The sequence below is a fragment of the Trachemys scripta genome, chromosome 18 (genome assembly GCF_013100865.1).
Source record: "Trachemys scripta elegans isolate TJP31775 chromosome 18, CAS_Tse_1.0, whole genome shotgun sequence".
Lineage (NCBI taxonomy): Eukaryota > Metazoa > Chordata > Testudines > Emydidae > Trachemys > Trachemys scripta.
This window is the reverse complement of record NC_048315.1, coordinates 2820285-2839608: the sequence shown is the minus strand read 5'-3', so window position 1 is coordinate 2839608 and position 19324 is coordinate 2820285. Positions and strand designations below refer to the sequence as shown.

Sequence of the window (19324 nt, the reverse complement as noted above, 5' to 3'; positions counted from 1 at the left end):
TGGACTACAGCCCACTGTCGTCCACGAAAGCTTATGCTCTAATAAATTCGTTAGTCTCTAAGGTGCCACAAGTACTCCTGTTCTTCTCTTTAAAAGGTTTTTTTTCCCTCCCAAAGACGCTTGCTTGAAAGTTACCAGAAGCCTTCGACTGGCCCAATCCCACCCTCTGTCACTAGATGGCGCGCGCAGCCCATGAGAGAGGATGGACGTGCCCTGGCAGGGAGCTGCAGCACAGAGCCGGGAAGAGGCACAGGGGTCCTGCCTGAGCAGCTCCAGCCACAGCAGCAGAAGCCCCCCACCCCTGCCCCACTGGCTCCCATGCCAGGCCCTGACACCGCACTTCAGGGTCAGGAAAGGGGGGCACATGGCCACTACCCTGCACCCCTGCCCTGTACCCCCAGCATGCTCAGCCAACAGGCATAACTGCCCCCCCCCAACAGCTGTGCCCCTGAGTCCCTATCCAGTGAGGCAAGATGGGGGGCAGAGAGGGGTTCTCACTCCACTTCACCCCCTGCTGGCCCCAGGAGATGTCCCATAACTCTGCAGAGAATCCCAGAGCGCCTCTAAAGAGCACTGAAATGCAGCCGGTTCTGGGGTGGAGAGCAGAAGCTGGATGCGCTGTACCATACGGGGGGGAGGGGGAGAAGGAGGCCAGAGACCCCTGCACTCCTCTCCTCTTAGGGGCGGGGTCCATGCAGAGCAGCCAGACTCTGCTCTGCACAGTCAGCGACAGGGAGGGCTGCGAGGCTGTTGACAGCCCTAGGAGCTCTGCAGCAGCTCCTCCCTCTGGGGATGGCCCTCTTGGCAAGCCATCCTCGCCCTTTCCCTACTGCAAAGCACCCAGGAAGGGACGGGCCGTGACACTAGCCAACTGAAGCTGGATACTCGCCCTGCCCTGAGCCACCAGGCCCCAGCCCACACTGCTCACCCCCGAACCGCTAGCAAAGGAGCAGCGAGGCAGCTCAGGTCCCCTCCTCTCAAGCTGAGCTGGGGGCCAAGAAGGGAATACGAGGGAAGTGGTAGCCAGGGGACTGGACCATCCCAGCTCCAGCGACACCAGGTCCCACAGGACACAGAAGCAGCGAGACGCCTGTGCTGGGCGGAGTTCCAGCAGCACCGTCGCAAGGCCACCTACCCCAGTGCCCAGGCCATCGGTGGGCGTGGGTGAGACGCCATCCCCGCTCTCCTGGCTGCGGGCGCTAAGCTGCGGCGACATGGTGGGCGACTCGTCGATGTAGGGCATGGTCTCCGAGCCCTCCGGCAGCACCTTGGGCTCCTCATTCCCCTCGGCGTCATAGTCCTCCGCTCCGTAGTTGAAGTCTGCCAGGAGGACAAGGAGAGGCCGGTGAGTGTCTGCCACCAGGGCACCCAGTGAAGCATAGCGCACCGGGCGCTGCCTGCCCCTCGCCGCCATGGCACTGCCCAACAGGAGACCCCAGGTGAGAGAAGGGGCTGGCCAGAGGCATGACATCCAGGGGCTAAGCCATCAGACATGTATCTGCCCCCAGGGTGCTCCTCCCCACTGGGGAGAGCTGGGAGCTCAGAGCTCTCCCTGCCTGCTGCACCATCTTGCTTTTTATAGGGGCTGGGGGGCGGGGCTCCCAATAGGTGAGGTCACTTCCCTAGCTCCTCCCTCTTGTTTTGACTCCAGCAGCCAATGGGTGTGTGGCACCAGGACAAGGTGGGAGCTGAGACAGAGACTGATGTTCCATAGGAAAAAACCTTTTCCACCAGCGCCCCCCCCCATCTCCTGCTGCCACCCTCCCTGCAGCTGGGCAGGGGCCTTCTCCCAGCTCCGCCGGGTCCCAGGGCAGGGGCGTGGGCACTTGGCCTGGGGGCGCTCCTGGCTCTGAGCCCCCCACTGCACTGGAGCCAGCAGCATTGGCCCCAGCTGCAGAGCCCAGCAAGCAGCCCGGCAGCAGCTTTCCTGCCAGAGGACGGCAGGGCCCGGGAGTTGCATGGCTTGATTTTAGGGCTGCTCCGGTCAGGCACTTGGCAGAGACTGTGCCCAGGGGAAGGGGTCGGTCAGGGCTGGAGCTGACCCCAAGGGTCAGCAGCTCTCTGGCACCTCTGCATGTATCTGACAACCACCAACCAGCCCCCTCCACCGCAGAGTCAGCCACCCCACATGTCACATACACGGGCAGCATCACCTCCCTGCACGTTCCCACCTCCCCTAGCCGGCTCTTTAACCCATGAGGCGCGGTGGCCCCCTCCCCAGCGCAGCGAGCCCCGGTGGCCCCCGCCATCCCCTCCTGGACAGGCTCTGCCTAGCCAAGCCCACAGGCACCCCCAACACACATGATTAACAGCTGAGCACTGCCCTGGAGGTGCAGGGCCCCAGCTCTGCCACCCACCCTGCTGCAGGCCGCAGCCCTCCCTGTGCCGGCAGTGGAAGGGGCAGCAGCAGGGGGCTAGGGAGCCAACGATCCATGCGAGGGGAGGGCTCCGCTGCAGCCTGCCCCCTCCCCATGCAGAGGCGCCAAGCGAATCTGTCCCCTCATTCCTATACCCTCAGTGGCAGCAATGAAGGTGGGCCTGGGTGCCAGGACTCCTGGGCTCTGCCGCCGACCCACTGGGTGATTTGTGTAAGTCACTACCCCGCCTTTCTGGGCCTCAGTTTCCCCTCTAGGTCACTGTCCCCCCAGACCTCAGGGGCAGCTCTCCCCGCCCCGTCACTCTCCGTCCTGGGCCTTTCTCAGGCAGCCATCAAGGGAGCACTACGCCCACTACCTGCCTGTCCCAGCCGCCCCCTCCCTCCATCACTGCCAGGCTACAGCTGGAGGGACGGGGCCAGGCTGGGAGCAAGGAGCTGCCTCTGCTGCAGGTGAGGGCAGGGAGGCCCAGGGGTTGGAGCCGCACTCGGCTCCATCCTCCACTGGCCGCAGAGCTGGAGAGGGGGGGCGGCACTGGCCTGTTACCATGGAAATAGCAATAGCAATGGGCTCAGCAGAGGGACAAGGCGAATGTTGGGGTCCTGGTCCCTGTGGGCACCCTTCCTGACCCCCAATTCTATGGAGATATACCTATCTCATAGAACTGGAAGTCCAGCCCCCTGCCTTCATAGCAGGACCAAGTACTGTCCCTGACAGATTTCTGTCCCTGATCCCTAAATGGCCCCCTCAAGGATTGAGCTCACATCCCTGGGTTTAGCAGGCCAATGCTCAAACCCCTGAGCTATCCCTCCCCTCAAGCACCCTGAAGCTTAAGGCTGTGTGACCACCCCCCAGCCCCTGCACTATGTGTGCCTAGCCCAGAGCCCTCGTGCGAAGCCGGGCAGGGCCTCACACACACACACACACACACACACACACACACACACAGCCCCCTGCACTGCGTGTGCCCAGCCCAGAGCCCCCGTGCGAAGCTGGGAGGGGCAGAGAGAGACACACACAGCCCCCTGCACTGCGTGTGCCTGGCCCAGAGCCCTCATGCAAAGCCGGGAGGGGCAGAGAGAGAGACACACACACACACACGCACACGGCCCCCTGCACTGTGTGTGCCTGGCCCAGAGCCCTCGTGCAAAGCTGGCTCCCTCAAGCCTCACAGCACGATGCTCAGCTGCAGTTAATATTTCATTGCAGTTTAATATTTCAAGCTGATAAATCTTTAAACCCAAGAGGATTTTAAAGCCCTCCCGAGTCCGACCCTGTGAGCATGAGCCAGGGAAGGAAGAGGGCCAGGGCAATCATGTCCCCTATGCCAAGGGACAGGAGGCCAGCGCTGGAGCCATTCAGAACGGGCCTGGGCAGAGTGGTGGGGGCAGTCCAGCAGGACGGGTCTGTGTGGGACACGGGGCACGGCACAGACCGAACCCGTAACTGACCCCATCACAGCTCAGCAAGCGACCCAGCGCGGTCACAGCCCAGCAGCCCAGCCCACATCGCTCAGACGCAGAAGGGTCCCCGCTGGGCTCGTCCTGCTGGGTCTGTCTCCTGTGGCCCTGGGAAGGTGTGTGTGTCCGTGCACGCGTATACACACACTCGCACGTGTGCACATGCAGGCACAGCACGGCTGCCAGGGTTCCCACCTCATTAGCACACTCCAGCTGGGAGCCCTCCCCTCTCCTCGGAGCAGCAGGCCAGGCGCCGGACCCGGCTGCTGGCAGCACCGCGGCAGGCTGTCAAGGGAGCAGCCGGGACATCCAGCCGAACGCACACTCCTGAGTCACCCTCATTAGTACGGGGTTCCCTCCATCGCACCCACGCACGCGCTGTCTCTCAGACTGCTGGACACGGCGCGAGAGGCTGGGAGATCCCCCCGGCTGCGAAGGGAGGGGTACTTAACGCTGCACTGCGCACCTCCCTCCCCACCTCTGCATGCACACGCATCGCACGCGCACAGCACGGAGCCCCAGGGAACGTCCCACTCCATTCGGGGGCTCTCCCTGCTACTGGCACTGTGCAGGGCGTGCTGGTTATATACAAAATGCTCTAGCACATTACATTAGCACATCCCTACTTGTGGGGGCAAGCGGGGGGCTGCTCTCACACTGGGGGTGTTTGAGTCACTTCTGCTTCCTTGTTTAAGGAGTTTGGGTGAATTTTAGAGCAACAGCCCAGAGCAGGGGGATGGGGGCACTGCTCTACCTCCTCCCTTCTAAGCCTGGGCTTCCCCTCCCACAGCTCTGACGGTGCCTCCCAAACCCAACCCGCAGCCCCTGCTAGCCCAGCCCTGGGCTCCCCCCTCCCACAGCTCTGACGGTGCCTCCCAAACCCAACCCGCAGCCCCTGCTAGCCCAGCCCTGGGGTCCCCCATCGCCAGCACTGCCAGTGCCTCTCAACCCGGGACCTTTCCACCCTACCCTGAGTCCTTTCCTGCCCCTCTCTGGCTCCCCCTGCTCCCCTCAGGCCCATGTGGAGTATGGCAGAGGCAGGCAGGCCGAGACCATCTCTGCCAGCCAGTCCCAGGGCAGCTGGGCACAGATCAGCCTGCAGATCTCACGGCCTCTAGCTCATTCACACCTCCACCAGCTGCTGCTGGCAGCTTCTCCTAGAGCCGGGGGGTGCCAGCCCCCAGCACCAGCCCTGCTCCAAGCGGGCCAGGCTGGAGAGCGCCCATGTCCCCAGCTCCCGCCTCCGCTCCGGCAAGAACAGCCACAGCTCCGCAGCGCCTGCATTGCCCGCGGCGTGAGGCCCGTGCCATCTCCATGGCAACAGGCTCCTGCACTATCCTGCCGGCTGCCAGCTCAGCCTCCCACGGCCGCGAGGATGGGGGAAGGGGCGTCGCGCTCTCCCCTGCTCCATCCCATGGGCCTGGCAGGGCGGGGGCCACGCGAGGGGGGGCCACGGAGCCAGCATCACTCCACCCCACAGCCCAGCTCAGTGCGGCCCTAACTTTCAGCAAGCACAACAGGGCTCCCCAGGGCTGCTCGGCCCGCAAACACCGGAGCGGGAGCCAGGGCTGGGCTCGGCGACCCCCAGGAGAGCTGCTCCTTCCCAGCCAGCCTGGGGGCTGCAGTGTCACGACCCCAGCCAGCCCCATAGCAGGGACCGCTGAGCCACGCCAGCAGAGAACGCCGGCAGGAGTGTCAGTCCCCAGGCTACCGGGCTGCAGCCCGAGCCCAGGGCAAGAGTCAATGGCACCCGCATCTCTCAGCCCTGCCCATGCCCCAGTCCCTCCGGCACGGGGCTCTGTCCGTGGCTTCTTCCCTCTAAAAGCACCCTGGAGCCACTGGCCAGGAAAGAAACCGACCCCAGGATTAGCAGCCACTCATTGCCCATGGTTGTGCCCCCGGGGCACCGGCCACACCCCAGCCACAGCAGTTAACATTTCCCCAGCCCCACCAACATGGCAGAGAAGCCCCTGGACACTGGGCGCAGTATCTGGGCTCTCCCAGAGCGCTCCCCCGAGGACGAGCCCCATGCAGCGAGGTCTGCCACATTCCTGGCTCCCATACCGCCACACCAGCTGCCCTCATTACCCCGCCAGGAATGCACATTAAACCCAACAGCTAAGACACTACGCCCACTACCAGGCACACATCAAGTGCTACTGCCAGGGAAGGGCAGCCGGGGCGGGTCCCCCACCCTGCCAGCAAAGCACAATCCCCCCATGTGACACAACAGGGAGCAGGGCGGATTTAACCTGGGAATGTTGCAGGGGAGTTACATTGGGGATGGGGGACTTCCCTTGAAGGAAGATACCTGAGCTGTAACCTGAGCCAGGAGGGGGGTTGGGAGACTAGACAAAGGAGGAGGAGGAGCTGCGGGGAGGGGGGAGAGAGCTGCTGGAGGAGTTTTTAGTTTCAGTTTGGTGCTGGAAGGTGGAACGCAGGGAACCCCAAGGCTGCTGTCTAAGCTCCCTGCACCCAGGAGGGCTTGACTGAGGGGTCCTGGTTGTACCTACAAGCTCTGTTTCAGACAGCCTTCCTACTGTTTCCAGTCCTCTGTCCGTTCACGTATCCAGGCAGAGTTCCTCTGGGCGGCATCCACTGGCTCCCTTGACACCTTTGAGGAGCAGTGGGCACTGTCCGGGGTTCTCTGCTCAGGGTCCCCGTCAGGTTCCCTTCTTTTGACCCTTTGCACTCCTGTCCCTGTTTTTACATTAGTTGTCCCCCGTAATTATTTGAGTTTCAGGCCCTGTGGATCCTCCCCTTAGGCTGGGGGGGGACCCTTTAGCAGTGGGCGGGCATAGAACCCCAATATGCACTGTTCAATAAACCTTCTGTTTTACGGGCTGGCTGAGAGTCACGATGAATCGCAGGAAGAGGGGTGCAGGGCCCTGACTCCCCCACACTCCGTGACACCCCATGACAGCCCAGTCCCATCTCCCCAACCTATAGGGAGGGATTCCTGATGCCCCTCAGCGGGTACTCGGCGAAGGGGTGATGGGTCGGGGAAGCAGGGCTCCCAAAGGCGGAACCATACCCCCTCAGGCTCCACCGCCAGAGTGTACAGTGCGTGGATGGAGGAGAGGGCCGGGCACTTTATACCCAGAGCCCAGGGTATCAGAGCAGGCTAGGAGAGGGGCACCCAGCCTCAAGCTTCAGGGTGCCAGGATCATTGTGGGGTCAGGAAGGGTGCCCACAGGGACCAGGATGTGGGGTGGAGCAGGGGTCAGTGCAGGGCACACACAGGAGCAAGGCCAGCAAAGGAGGCATTTGCGGTGACAGCGGGTGCTGGCTGGGGTGGGAACATGCCTCCAACCGGGGTGGCAGGGACTCACCCCCACTCATAGTGCCCGCCCGCCCCCTCCTCCAGCCAGCGGGTTGGGAGCTGCCCTGAGGGGCTAGGCCCAGCCTCTCCTCCCAGCGCAGAAAGCTCCCACTTCAGCTGCCCCTGTTCCAAGGGGCTGGCGCTCACCCCGGGAAGGGCCCTGTCACAGCCCATCGTCCTCACGCAGACTTGCCTGAGAGCAGCTCCCAGGGGCCAGGCCTGGGCTGGAGAGCCCCAAGCTCCTGGGGATCTGTGTCCTGGGCCCCCCAGCATTCACCAGCTGGCCAACCACAACAGCCCAGCTTCCCTGCCCCCCAGTTCGGTGCCCTGCACACTAGAGTTCTGCGCCAGCTCGAGGCTCGGGAGAGAGGGTCCTTGCCCACCCCTGCAGCTGGCTGGCTCTTGGGGCCCAAGGAGGGTGTGCATGGGGCAGGGGGCGGCAGGCTCACATGCATCACCAGGCCAGGCGAGAGGCCCTGGAGAGCCAGAGCCCAGCGGGAAGAACTTGTGCCATCTCCGAGAGCGCCCCAAACACACACATTGCAAATCCCCGGCTCTAATCCCTGGGCCCACACTTTCCACCCCACGCCCTTATCTGCTGCGCCCCAGGGCCCCTGCACCCCTGCCTGCAGCCCAGAGATAGGCCGCCTGCCCTGGGTTGTGTGGCCCCCGCTGAGAGTGCAGGGGAGTCGGGAGGGCTGCTCCCAGGGCACGCCAGGTTACACAGCAGCACAGCCTGAGTCCAGCACTGCCGTAGCGTGGAGAGAGTGGCTTCAAAGCCAGCCGCATCACGGCCACATCGCCCTCCCCACAGCCTGGCAATGGGAAGGGGGTGAGAGGGCTTGGGAACCCCTCCGCTGCATGTGTCAGAGGATGGGAAGTCACAGGAACAGCAAAGGTAGGTGCTGGGTGATCTCACTGACACTTCCCCTCAGCTCTGCCAGCACCTCAGCACTGACCCGCAGCCCCCTGGCACTCCAACCTGGACTCCCCACCCAGCTCTGCCATCGCCCCATAGCACCAACCCATAGCCCCCTGGCACCCCAGCACGGGCTCCCCACCCAACACCGACCCGCAGCCCCGTCAGCCCAGCCCAGGCTCCCCACCCAGCTCTGCCATTGCCCCATAGAACCGACCCACAGCCCCCTGGCACCCCAGCATGGGCTCCCCACCCAACACCAACCTGCAGCCCCGTCAGCCCAGCTCAGGCTCCCCACCCAGCTCTGCCATCGCCCCATAGCACCAACTGCAGCCCCCTGTCACCCCAGCCCTAGGCTCTCCCCATCTCCCTCTGCTGATGCCCCTCAAACTCAAACTGCAGCCCCCCTTCCCCATTATTTGTGTCCTGGGCCTTTCCTCAGAGCTGCCTGCCTTCGGGCGGGGGGAGGGGACGCAGTCTCTGTGGAACACACACCTGCAACAGCTGCCCTCCCCTCCTCCTCCTCCACTAGTGACGGGTTAGGCGCAGTCTGGGGATTCCTGGCTCACGGCCGGCCCAGCCCGGGCACCTCTCCATGCAGGGCCCCAATGCTCTTCCTCGCCCGCCCCCAGAGCCCTCGGATACAGCCTGGCTGACAGCTGGCTGTGGCTCCCGGAGCCCACTACACAAACACTCTGCCCATCCTTCCACTTCACTAAGCATCTCCATGGCTGTGGCCGTGTGTTTGCCTGCCTGGGGGAGCCTGGGGAGAGCGGGCGGCTAACAGGGTCAGCACGGCAAGGGCCAGGAACAGTCGTCAGGGCCATTTCCCTCCCTCCACATGCAGCGTGGGGACTGGCTCGACGGAGAGTAACCCTGCAGCCTGGCCAGGGCGAAGGGAGTCCCCGGCCAGCCCCGGGGGTCAGGCTGGGGAGCTGGCCGCCCCTGGGGAGACACAGGCGGGACGGGATGAGGAGCCCTTGTCTCCCCTGGTCCCCAGCCTGTGAGACGTGCTCGCTCTCCTCGGTGCGCTGCAGACTGGCCCTGCTGCCTCAGCCGTAGGCGGCCCAGGGCGGGAGGGAGCCGAACAAGGCAGGAGTGAGGCTGGCCTCAAATGCCTTGGCACAGGGACCTAGACCAGCAGGGGAACTTCAGATCTAGGCTCTGCTGCCTGGGCCCGGCTCTAGCCCTGGACAAATCCGCACTGGGGATGAGGGGACAGGGCCCCCTTTGCTAGCCCTGGCAGAGCCCCGAGAGGGCAGAACCTGGGTAAAGACACCTCTGCTTTCCCCCGCGGCGGGAAATGACCCGCCTGGGATGGGGACTAACTGTGGGAACATCACTGAGGCATATTTCTTCCCTCCTCTCCCCCTGTGGATTAGCCGCTCGGGGCCCAGTGGTGCCTGTTAACCCGACCCTGCCTGCAACAAAAGCCGCTCATTAACCTTCCCCTTCCTTCCGCCTTCGCCGCTGCTTCCTCCACCCACGCCAGCTCTCCTCCCCACTCACAGGCGCCAGAGGCAGGCGCTGGCAAAGCCCTGGCCCGGGCTGTACAGCCAGGGCACCCAAAGCAAGCCTGGCTGTGTGGGACAGCGCTCCCCAGCACACCGAGGCCAAAGGATCCCGCAGGAGGACGGGGCTGGGGACACGGGATCCGGGCAACGCCGCAAAGCCCGGGTCATTCCAGAGCCCCCAGCAGCACTGACAATGGCTCCTCTTTGCTGGCCCTCGCGCTGTGCTGGGGGGAGTTTCTGGCTGGTTCACATCACTGAGGGAAAGTGACAGTGGCAACTGGTTGCACTATGAGGTCAACACTTGTCCATTGCCAAGCAAGCCGGGGCGTCTGTGCCACCAGCACGAGGTCGCTCCCGTTGGATCCACCCCACACCCACCGAATGCAGGGACAGGCCAGGCGGCCAGTCCTACATGGGGCCTGCATCCCTGCATGGCCTCTGGGATAGGGCAGCAAAGCAAAGGCAGCCTGAGTGCCAGCGAGAATGCTATGCTGGGAGATCTCGCCAGCTGGCTGCCCTGGGGAGGGGCGAGACATCGCTCAGGTCTAGCACCCCGGCAGGGCTGCGGCCCCTCCCTTTGCAGCCTGGTCCTGCCTGGTCACCAGTCTGAAACACAAGGGGCCCTTGCTGCTCAGGCTTGCTGGGCAGAGCAGCCAGTCAGCAGCTTCCCTCCCAGCTCCAGGGTGCTCCCAGGCGCTCTCCCGGCCTCTCCGGCTTGGGAGGTGGCGGGTTGGGCAGATGGGCCCTGAGAGCCAGGGGGTGATGTTCTCTAGTGCAAAGGCGGAGAGGAAGGAGAAAGGCCCCACTGCGGAATCTGGGGCAATGGGGCGCACGAGAACTCTCGTGTAGCCCTTTATAGTTGCTAGGACCCACGGATGTGAAGCTGTTTCCTGGATCTGTGTCCTGGGAAATCTCTGTGGGCCCAGTGTCCACTCCCAAGCGAAGGGGCGTCTGGGAGAGCAGAACCCGGAACCTGCCTGGGAGCCTACAGGCCCACGGGCAGCCCCACAGGGCTCAGCGACGGTGGGGCCAGGCCTTCTGTGCTTGACTAAAGGGAGCCACTTCTTTGGCATCACCCAAGGCCTGGGCCAGGCAACCCTGCAGAGGTGACCTCCCCAAAGGAGAGACCCACCCGACGAAGCTTAGATCACCTGACCACCCCATCAGCTGGAGAAAGCAGCAAGTTCCCATCGTGCCTGCCACCGCCTGGGCCAGACCCACAGCAGAGTCTCCAGCAGAACCACCTGCAGCTCGGGAGGAAGGAAGTAGTGTCCAGCCGCTCGGCTAGGCAGGCGGCCCGGCACGCTCACACCCTCGCCCCACCGGAGAGACACAGAGACTGTCAGGGCCTATTGCTGCTTTCTGTGCCCCAGGCCCAGATGGAACCTAACTGCTAATGGGGCGCGAGGTCGCCCGGACCTCATGTCTGGGCAGGGCCGGCGGGGTTCTGCTGTGCCCAAGGGAGGCTGCAGAACCCAGCCGAGGCCTGAGGGGGAGAACTCACCACAATGCTGCTGCAGGAGTCCCCAGTCCCGGCTTCCTTCCACAGGGCCCTTCATACAGTTACCAGCTCTGGCGCATTCCCGCCCGTGCCCCCTGGTGCCGGAATGCCCCCCGCCAGCACCTACCCTGCCATTCTCCGACCCCGCCCGCACCTACCCCGCCATTTTCCATCCCAGCCCCCACCTACTCCAGCATTCGCCCGTCCACCCACCTGCACCTACCCCACCATTCGCCTCCTTGCCCGCACCTACCCCACCATTCGCCCTCCCACACACACCTGCCCCACCATTCACCCACCTGCCCCGCCACTCGCCCCCCCACCCGCACCTGCCCCACCATTCTCCCCGCTGTCCGCACCTCCCACCCCCTCCGCAAGCAAACCATTGAAACTCCACAGAAAACAAGAAAACCCCCCACTTCGTCACATCCGCCATTCGCCCTCCCGTCCGCACCTGCCCTGCCATTCTCCGCCCCCACCCGCACCTACTCCAGCATTCACCCGCCCACCCGCCTGCACCTGCCCCGCCATTCACCCCCCCCCCCACACCTCCCCCCCCATTCGCCCCCCTCCCGCCCGCACCTGCCTGTACCCGCCCTGCCATTTGCCCCCAGGCCCGCACCTGGCCCACCATTCCCCCCCAGTCCCACATCCTGCCTGCACCTGCCCCGCCATTCACCCCCATTCACCCCCTGCCCTGATATTCACCCGTGCACCCTGCACTCCCTGCCCTGCCATTCGCTCCCATGCAGCCCATGTCTGCTCCCCCATTCGCTCCTATACGTCCTGCCTGCACACTGCCATTTGCCCCCAGGCCCGCACCCTGCTCCGCTGTTCGCCCCAGGCCTACACCTGCCCCGCTATTTGCCCCAGGCCCGCACCTGACCCGCCATTCGCCCCCAGGCCCGCACCCTGCTCCGCCATTCGCTCCTGGAGGCCCTGCCCGCACCCTATGCCCATGCCCTGCTCATCTGAATTTCAGCCTCAGTAACTCAGGTGTGCTTTGATTTGCCTGGTGTCACGGCGGAGAGCACCCGGGGCTGGGGTCTGCCAGGCAGGACGCAGTATGAATTATACAGCCAGGCAATGCCACTCAAAGCACCCAACCCACCTCCTCCAGAGCCCCTGGCCAGGCAGCCCACCTTGGGAGCGTCCTCTCTCCGTCCTTCACATCACCACCTCACTGTCTCCCACAAGGCTACTGGTCCTTCCCACCCGGCACCAGGCCTCCTAGGTGCTGCACTCCGAGCTCCACGGCTCCAGCGCAAACACCTGCAGACCGGCAGAGAGATGCTGCCGTAGGCCCCCAGCAGAACTGCAGAGAGGCCTGTGGCTCCAGTCATGCTTCAGGGCCGCAGGCTGGCTGCCTACAGGGGCCGGGAAGAACCCACAGCTCCGGCTCTGCGGGACTGGCCAGGTACAGTAGCGGGGGCTGCACAGCGCTCGCCCCATCTGCATAGCGCCTCAAAGCACTTCTCAGGCCTCAGCCCTGCCTGAAGTGGGGAGAAACCATGGCACCCACCCCAGGCCGCACAGCAAGTCAGCCACAGAGGCAGGACTAGAACCCAGAAGTCCGGAGCTCTAAGCACACGGCCTTGGGGGGCGGGGAGCTCACCCACTCGCTCCACCACTGCCAGGGCATGTTCTGGCTCCCCCAGCCTGAGGTGCTTGCTGCAAGCAACCCCGGGGCTGCGAAATCCAGCCAGAGCCAGGCCTCCCCACTCACGCAGTCGCTCACCCTCCCAGCGCAAGGGCCAGGGACCCGGGGGATTCCCCTCCCCGAGCCCTCCTGGGGCCGCAAGGAGCTTGGCCCCATTCCCGAGGCAGCCCGTCTCCCTGGGGCCGTGGTGGCTACCCAGAGCCATGCTGCAGAGCGCGAGAGTCACACGAGCCCCCCAGACAACCCCACCGCACAAAAGGTCCCCAGCGACCCCGGTCCTGGAGCTTTTTCCCACTCCCCGCATCTCAGGGACCTTCCTGCCACGGCCACAAGGGGGCACTGGAAAGCAGCCCAAGCTCAGGGACCAGCCTGCTTCCCTGAGTCCGTAACCAGTGGCATAGGGGCTGGCAGGGAGTCCCCACGTCGGGAGCCACAGCTACCCAGTGACCCCCTATGACAAAGTGGGGAATTTGCTTGTTTTCTGGGGGTTTCCAATGGTTTGCATGCGGAGGGGATGGGACTCAGTTTCCTTGGGTGTTACTGGTTTAACGAGGGGAGGGGAGAGGGAGTTTCTTATTACAGAGGACCGGGGCACCCCCCACGGACCACACGGGGCCAAGACTGGGCACGATCTGTGAGTCCGTGACACCCCCTGCCACCAGCAAAGCAAGCCAGAGACTGACCTGCTCCTGCTGGAAGGGGGCATCAGGCCTGGCGGCAGTGCAGGGGTAGGCCCCTCGGGGCGCTCAGGTCACCCAGCTAGCAACGCAGGAAGCTCAGCGTGGTCGGCTCCGGTTTTTCTACCCGGCGGTGCAGCTCCACTCGCTGCAGGAGCAACACCCGAGCCCACCGCTGCCCCCAGGGGTCTCAGCCAGGCCCCCGCAGAGCACAGCCCATTCTGGGGCTGGGAACTGGGCACAGCTGAATGTGGTTCCCCAGGTGGATCGGCCTGTGCCCCCACCCCCAGTGCCACGCAGGTGAAGGCAAGTGAGGGCATCTCCCATGGGAGAGTGCACGCCAGGGACAGCCCCCCTCTTGTGGGCCCCCCTAGAGGGAGCATCTACACCACAGAGCTGCGTCGGTCACTTGGGGCAATCATAGGGGAGGGTGCCCCAGTCCTCCCTGCTGCGCCAGCGCTAAGCCTGTCCATTTACATAACCTGCCTGAGATGGAGCTGCAGGGGGTCGTGCCACCCCAGAGCACTGGCTCTGTCTAAATGCCCAGGGATGGTGGGGAGCGTTTCCCGGAGCAGCCTGCAGTGACAGAGAGCAGGAGAGGAGCGCGCATCCACGGGGAGGGGGCTGCGCTGAACAGCTCAGGCCCCCAGCTAACGACGGCACAAGAAGCAGGGACAGCCGCTCCGATGCCGCCTTCGCTTGGATCCTGCCACCCCCCCGGCCCCGCGGTGCAGCGTTACACAACAGGTAGAGATGGAGGGGGGAGCCGGGCCGGGCATGCTGCAGCCTGGCTGGAGAGGTGTTCAGCCGGCCAGGGCCCCCGCCTGGCACCGTGCCCCCAGGTGAACAGGCTCCCTGTCCCCTGAGCGATCCTACCCCAGCACTCTTCCCAGCCCTCGCCCAGTCCCGCAGCCAGGAGACCCCGGCGGCTCCGGCCCAGCCCAGCCTGGTGCCCCCCAGTTCCCCCGAGCGCGCACGTACTGCTGTAGAGGGTGTCGATCCAGGAGAGGCGCGCCAGGCCCCGGTGGCTGAGCGGCTCCATGCTCGGGGAGGCTCGGCTGGCTGTCAGATCCTCGGCCACCGACACATCTCCCAACAAAGGCGGCGAGGGGAGGGAGGGAGGGGAGCGGGGAGGGGGCCAGGGGGAGCGGGGCCGGGGCGGGCTGGCAGGCACCCGGGCAGCAGCGGGTCACAGCGGCCGGTGATTGGAGCCCGAGCCAGCCCCTAGCCTGCAGCATGGGGATTCCTGCCGGGAGGAGAGACTCCGCTCCGGGAAGGAGCTCCCAGTGCCTGCCAATGGCAGCCTGCACCTCCCCCCGCCTCCGCCGGGAGATGAGGCGGGGAGCGGAGCCAGCCCCGCATGCAGGGAAGCTGGGGAGGGGGCAGCGAGCCCCTCTCTCCGTGCTCCGGCGCCCTGGCCAGAGTCGCCCCCAGGCGCCGCGCTGCAGGGCAATGGGTCTCAGCTAGGCTGCTGCCCTGCACCCCAGAGGTGGCTGCATTTCAGCATCGCTGCACCTGCCCCGGCACAGGTGACAGCTGGGGGCAAAGGGGGGGTACCCCATGCGTGGGGCAGCGCTGGGCTCGGCAGGCTACCGTCAGTGCCCTGAGTTTGGGGGCGGGGGTTCCCTGCTGCTTCGGAGCCCCCGGCATCACGCTGCCAGCGCACGGAGGGGGAGGAGGGAAGAGGCTGCGGAGACGCTGCCAGATGGGCAGGTGGCTGCAGGTGGCAGTTAGCTGGGTCTGCCGTCGAGGCCACTGACCCCTCCCCCAGCCACGCCGTCAGTGTTTTTAGGGGGTGGGAGATGGGTAAGGGGGGCCCTGTGGATGGCCCATCCTGGGCATCCGGCACTGTGCCCGCTCTGCAGACTGAGAACCCACCCCAGCACCTCTGCCCTGCCCTGCAGGGACCCCTCAAGGCAGCCCGGGCATGGCTTCCCTCCACCAGCCAGGGGGGCCAGCAGTGCCAGCTGGCAGGGTGATGCCCGTCCACTGGAAACCAGGCTGAGAACCAGCCAACTCATTTCACACTGAGCAGCGAGCAGCTGGGACGTAGCCACTTCCCAGCACCAGCGGGCCCTGCCACACTGGGGGGAAAGGCTCCGCGTCCCGACCCCAGTGGCAAGGACAGCGGGCCCCAAGGAACGATCCGGAGTGAACATGGGGCACGTGGGGAGAACGGAGCTGAGGGGCACGATAGGCCCTGGGACATCAACCATCTTCGTAGTCACGGGAGCCAACAGCAGCCGTGGCAGCGAAGAGATGCACACAGGGGGGAGGGCGCACACAGATCCATTTCTTTCCTCTCCTCCCCTTCCTGGGGCACATCAGTGCCAGGCCCCCTCCTGACTGCAGCCGGGCACAGCCAGAAGGCGTACAGTGTGTAACCAGCACCCCAGCCCTGCCACTCGCCAGGACAGGGAAGTGGCCCAGCCAGCCCTGGATCTGGCATAAACGCTGCTGCCTCTAGGCCCTGCGCCACCCTTACCGAGAGGCGCTGGCGTTCCCTGCACCCTGCGCTCACTGACGAGCCCATCTGCAGCTGGTGAGGTCCAAACATTTTAGTGCTTTGGACGCAATTTGTGTTAAGAGGCAGCTTCTGAAACGAGACCTCCCTCTCCCTCCGAGCGCTGGGACCCAGCCCCATCAAGGCACGGTTCTGCCCGCTGGGCTGTGCACCAGCCAGGAGGGCCCTGCCTCGGCAGGGAGTTGGGGCGGGTCCAGGTACTTGACAGGCGCCCCCCACCTGAAGCCTGGCACAGCTCCGGCATCTGCTCCAGAAAGAAGCCTGGGGTAATGGGAGTGGCAGCACAGAGCCAGCAATGCTCAGACACCCTCCCCCCAGAACAGCCAAATTGCCCCCCCTGGATGCCATGAGCCAGGGGCACGCTCTGGATGGAAGCCCTGCAGAGGTCGCTGGGCATGCTCGCCCGTGGCCCGGAGCTTCCCCGGCTGGCTCAGCTGGCACCACCTTCCCAGCACAGGAGGGGAGCACCCTGGCCAGCGGCTCTTGTCCTTCCCCTCACGCCATGCACCCACTGCACAAACTGCGGCCCAAGCCGGACAGCCCCGGGCAGGTCGCCTACACTAGGGGAATGGGGACAGGACGCCTGGGTTCCATTCCCAGCTCTGTCACCGACTCGCTGGGTGACTGTGGGCAAGTCACTGCCTGGCTCTGTGCCTCAGTTTCCCTCTGTACAATAGGGATGATACGTTCCTGCCCCCCCATAAAGCACTGAGAGCTCCACAGACTGACAGCCCCAGAGGGGTGCTCCTACCCCAAGGGACACAGATCGCTCCCTCCCACCCCCCGCCCCGCCGGCAGCCCTAGGAGAAAGGCTTCTTCTTTGAAGGCTGTCAGCCCTCCCGAAGCCTCAAGAGCGAGACGGGAGCCCACGGACGCCGGTGCCCGTCCCCACGTGCACCATGCTTTTCACCAGGGCAGAGGCACCAGAAGAGGAGCTGCCATCGGGGGGAGACTATATCCCCACAGGCCCGGGAGAGAGCAGCGCCTGACGCCTCACCACAGAGCCGGCTCCCCAGGCCCTGCCAGCTCCATGTCCAAGCACAGCTTCCGCCCTGCCAGATGTCACACTCCGGGCTCCGAGCAGCCAGCCCACACAGGCCATCCCCCCAAGCCGGGACGCAGAGATTCCAGACCCACGGCTCTGCGCCCCAGCCGCGTCGGCCCCAGTTCTGCAGGAACCCAGAGAAGCCACCCTGAGCTCGGACAGGAAGGAGTTAAACATCCAGCCCGCTCTGCTTTTAGCCCAAGGAAACGTGAACTGCCTGAGCCATCAACCCCAATATGTCAGCACGCCAGCCAAGCGTGCAACCCGGAGACTGCCCCGGTGCAGCTCGTGCCGGCGCGTCTGCCTGTCTGTCCCCGAGGCACTGGACTGGCAGCGATCCCACGCCCAGCCATCCCGTGAGGAGAGCGCTCCCTCCACGATCCCGGCCGTGGCAGCCACAGCAAGGCCTCGGCTGGACCCAGTCATGCCCATGGCGGGAGCCAGGCACTGGGGCAGGGGGTTGCACAACGGGGCCTGGCCTGGAGTGGGCAGGGAGCCATTCAGACTGAAGTGCCAGTGCACGGGAGGCACCCAGCGCCATGTAGAGTTACAGCCCCACGCCAGGGGCAGGCCTTCCCCGTGCCAATCCCAGGGCACAGCATGTCACCCCGCGCACAGCCCCAGCCATGGCTCTGTCCCTGCAGAGCCGGCTCATGCTCGCCCCGCGGCGCTCAGGGACAGTAGCGTTGAGCACCAAACACAGCAAGAGGGTCTCTCGGCCACAGCTAATCCAAAGGCACAAGGCGTGGGCTGTGCACCCTCGACGGGCACCAGGAGTGGCACAGTCCTGGACAAGCCTGTGCCCTGGCCCAAGCTGCCAGTCGCCCGGCAGGACCAGAGGCAGCCAGCGTGGCTTTTCAGAGAGCTTTGGCAGTTCAGGGGCTGCAAGGCAGAGGGCCGTTCCCCACGCCCAGGCAATCTCCCTGGTGCACTGCTATTGCTTCCTGGCCAGCCTGCACCTGACTGGGCTGGCTTGGGAGGAGCTGGGGCCCAATTACCATCTGCCATCATTGCCCGGCATAGCCTGGGTCCTCGCAGCCCCAGAGCCGCTGGCCTCCCCGGCGCTCTCTGCGCAGATCTGGGCGCATGGCCGGAGAGCAGGGCCCTGGCCAGCCCTCCCCGTGTGCCCTCACCTGGGCGTGTCTCCCCAAATCACCTCCCTGCCATCACAGGCCTCCCTCCTTTGGCTAATACTGGCAGGCGGCTGGGCATGGGGGTGGGGCTGGTGGCTCGCTGTGATACACAGGAGGAACTAGGGGGAACTGGCAGGTGCCCCCTGGCCTTTAGCTCTACGCCCCTGGCATGTTCCGTCCCCCCGTCTGAGCACCTGCCCCTGGGGGTTACGCTCTAGCCAAGCACCCAGACATTGGGCTGGGCCGCACCAAGGACCATGTGTTTACAGGACACCTGTGCATTCCCAGAGAGCCCTGGGGTCAGGTCAGTCCCCGTCCCCGTCCCCATCCCCATCCCTCGCTGTGTGCTGTCCTGCCTGCTCCTCGCATAGGCTAACCAAGGGCTGCCCTGTCCCCCAAGGACCCCCATTCCACCCAACACACCGACGGCCAGCGGTTCACCCCCCCTGTCCCCGCTGCGCTCACTGGGCCAATGGCAGCGGCGGGGCGGGCAGTGCCCTGGGCCTAGGGAAAGGAGGCTGGGGACTATGCTAGGGGAAAGCCGTCATGGCGGGGAGCCCGGAGCCGCTAGCAGGATCGACACAGCCCCAGCGCCAGGCGCTGCTCTGCATCCCCACGAGGGGCCCAGGCTGCCCCCCCCAGGCTGGCAGGTTGAATCGGCACCAGAGCCCACCTCCCCCAAGGGCTCATCGCCAAGCCGAGCAGTGAGTCACCGGGCGGTGAGTCACCGGCACACGGCGCAGGCCGGGATGGCGCCCAGAGAGCTGCGATTATCCAGGTCTCTGTACGGAACTGAGCAGCTCCCCCCACGCAGCCAGTGCCCCTCCCTACACAGCGTGCCAGAGTCCGGAAGGTGGGGCCCACAGGCCTCCATGGCCAGGCCAGCAGAGCTCCCCTGCCCGCACACAGGCCAGAGCAGGGACCTCAGGCCCCATGGCAAGGTCCTGTTCCGGATCTGAGCCCTGCCCTGCTCGCTAGCGCTCCTCTCTGGCCTGCGCACAGACTAGCTGCGGCCAGACCCCCTCCCTCCAGTGCAGAGGAGCCATTCACAGGACAAGGAGTCTCCCCGCTCAGAGGCCGACAGGAGCCTGGATTCCGGGGTGCGCAGCACCCGCTCGGCAAGAGGCGATTGCCCCCAGTGGATTGGGAGGGATCCCAGCTCCATTCCGCCCCCCGCACTCTCAAGGGCACACA

At 65.2% G+C, this 19324-nt stretch overlaps 1 protein-coding gene across 2 annotated transcripts in view; it reads right to left on the bottom strand.

The window, feature by feature from the left end:
• Positions 1-19324, bottom strand: part of ABR (ABR activator of RhoGEF and GTPase) — a 96798-nt gene that overhangs the window by 54285 nt on the left and 23189 nt on the right. The window contains exons 1-2 of one of the 2 annotated variants that reach the window (XM_034752287.1): positions 14410-14508; positions 1136-1320 (exon numbers count right to left, since the gene is read on the bottom strand). In XM_034752287.1, coding sequence (XP_034608178.1) covers positions 1136-1320; positions 14410-14470 — 246 coding nt within the window. In that variant the 5' untranslated portion in view covers positions 14471-14508. Of the gene's footprint in view, positions 1-1135; positions 1321-14409; positions 14509-19324 lie in introns of those variants that run through there. The other variant, XM_034752286.1, reaches the window with a different exon arrangement.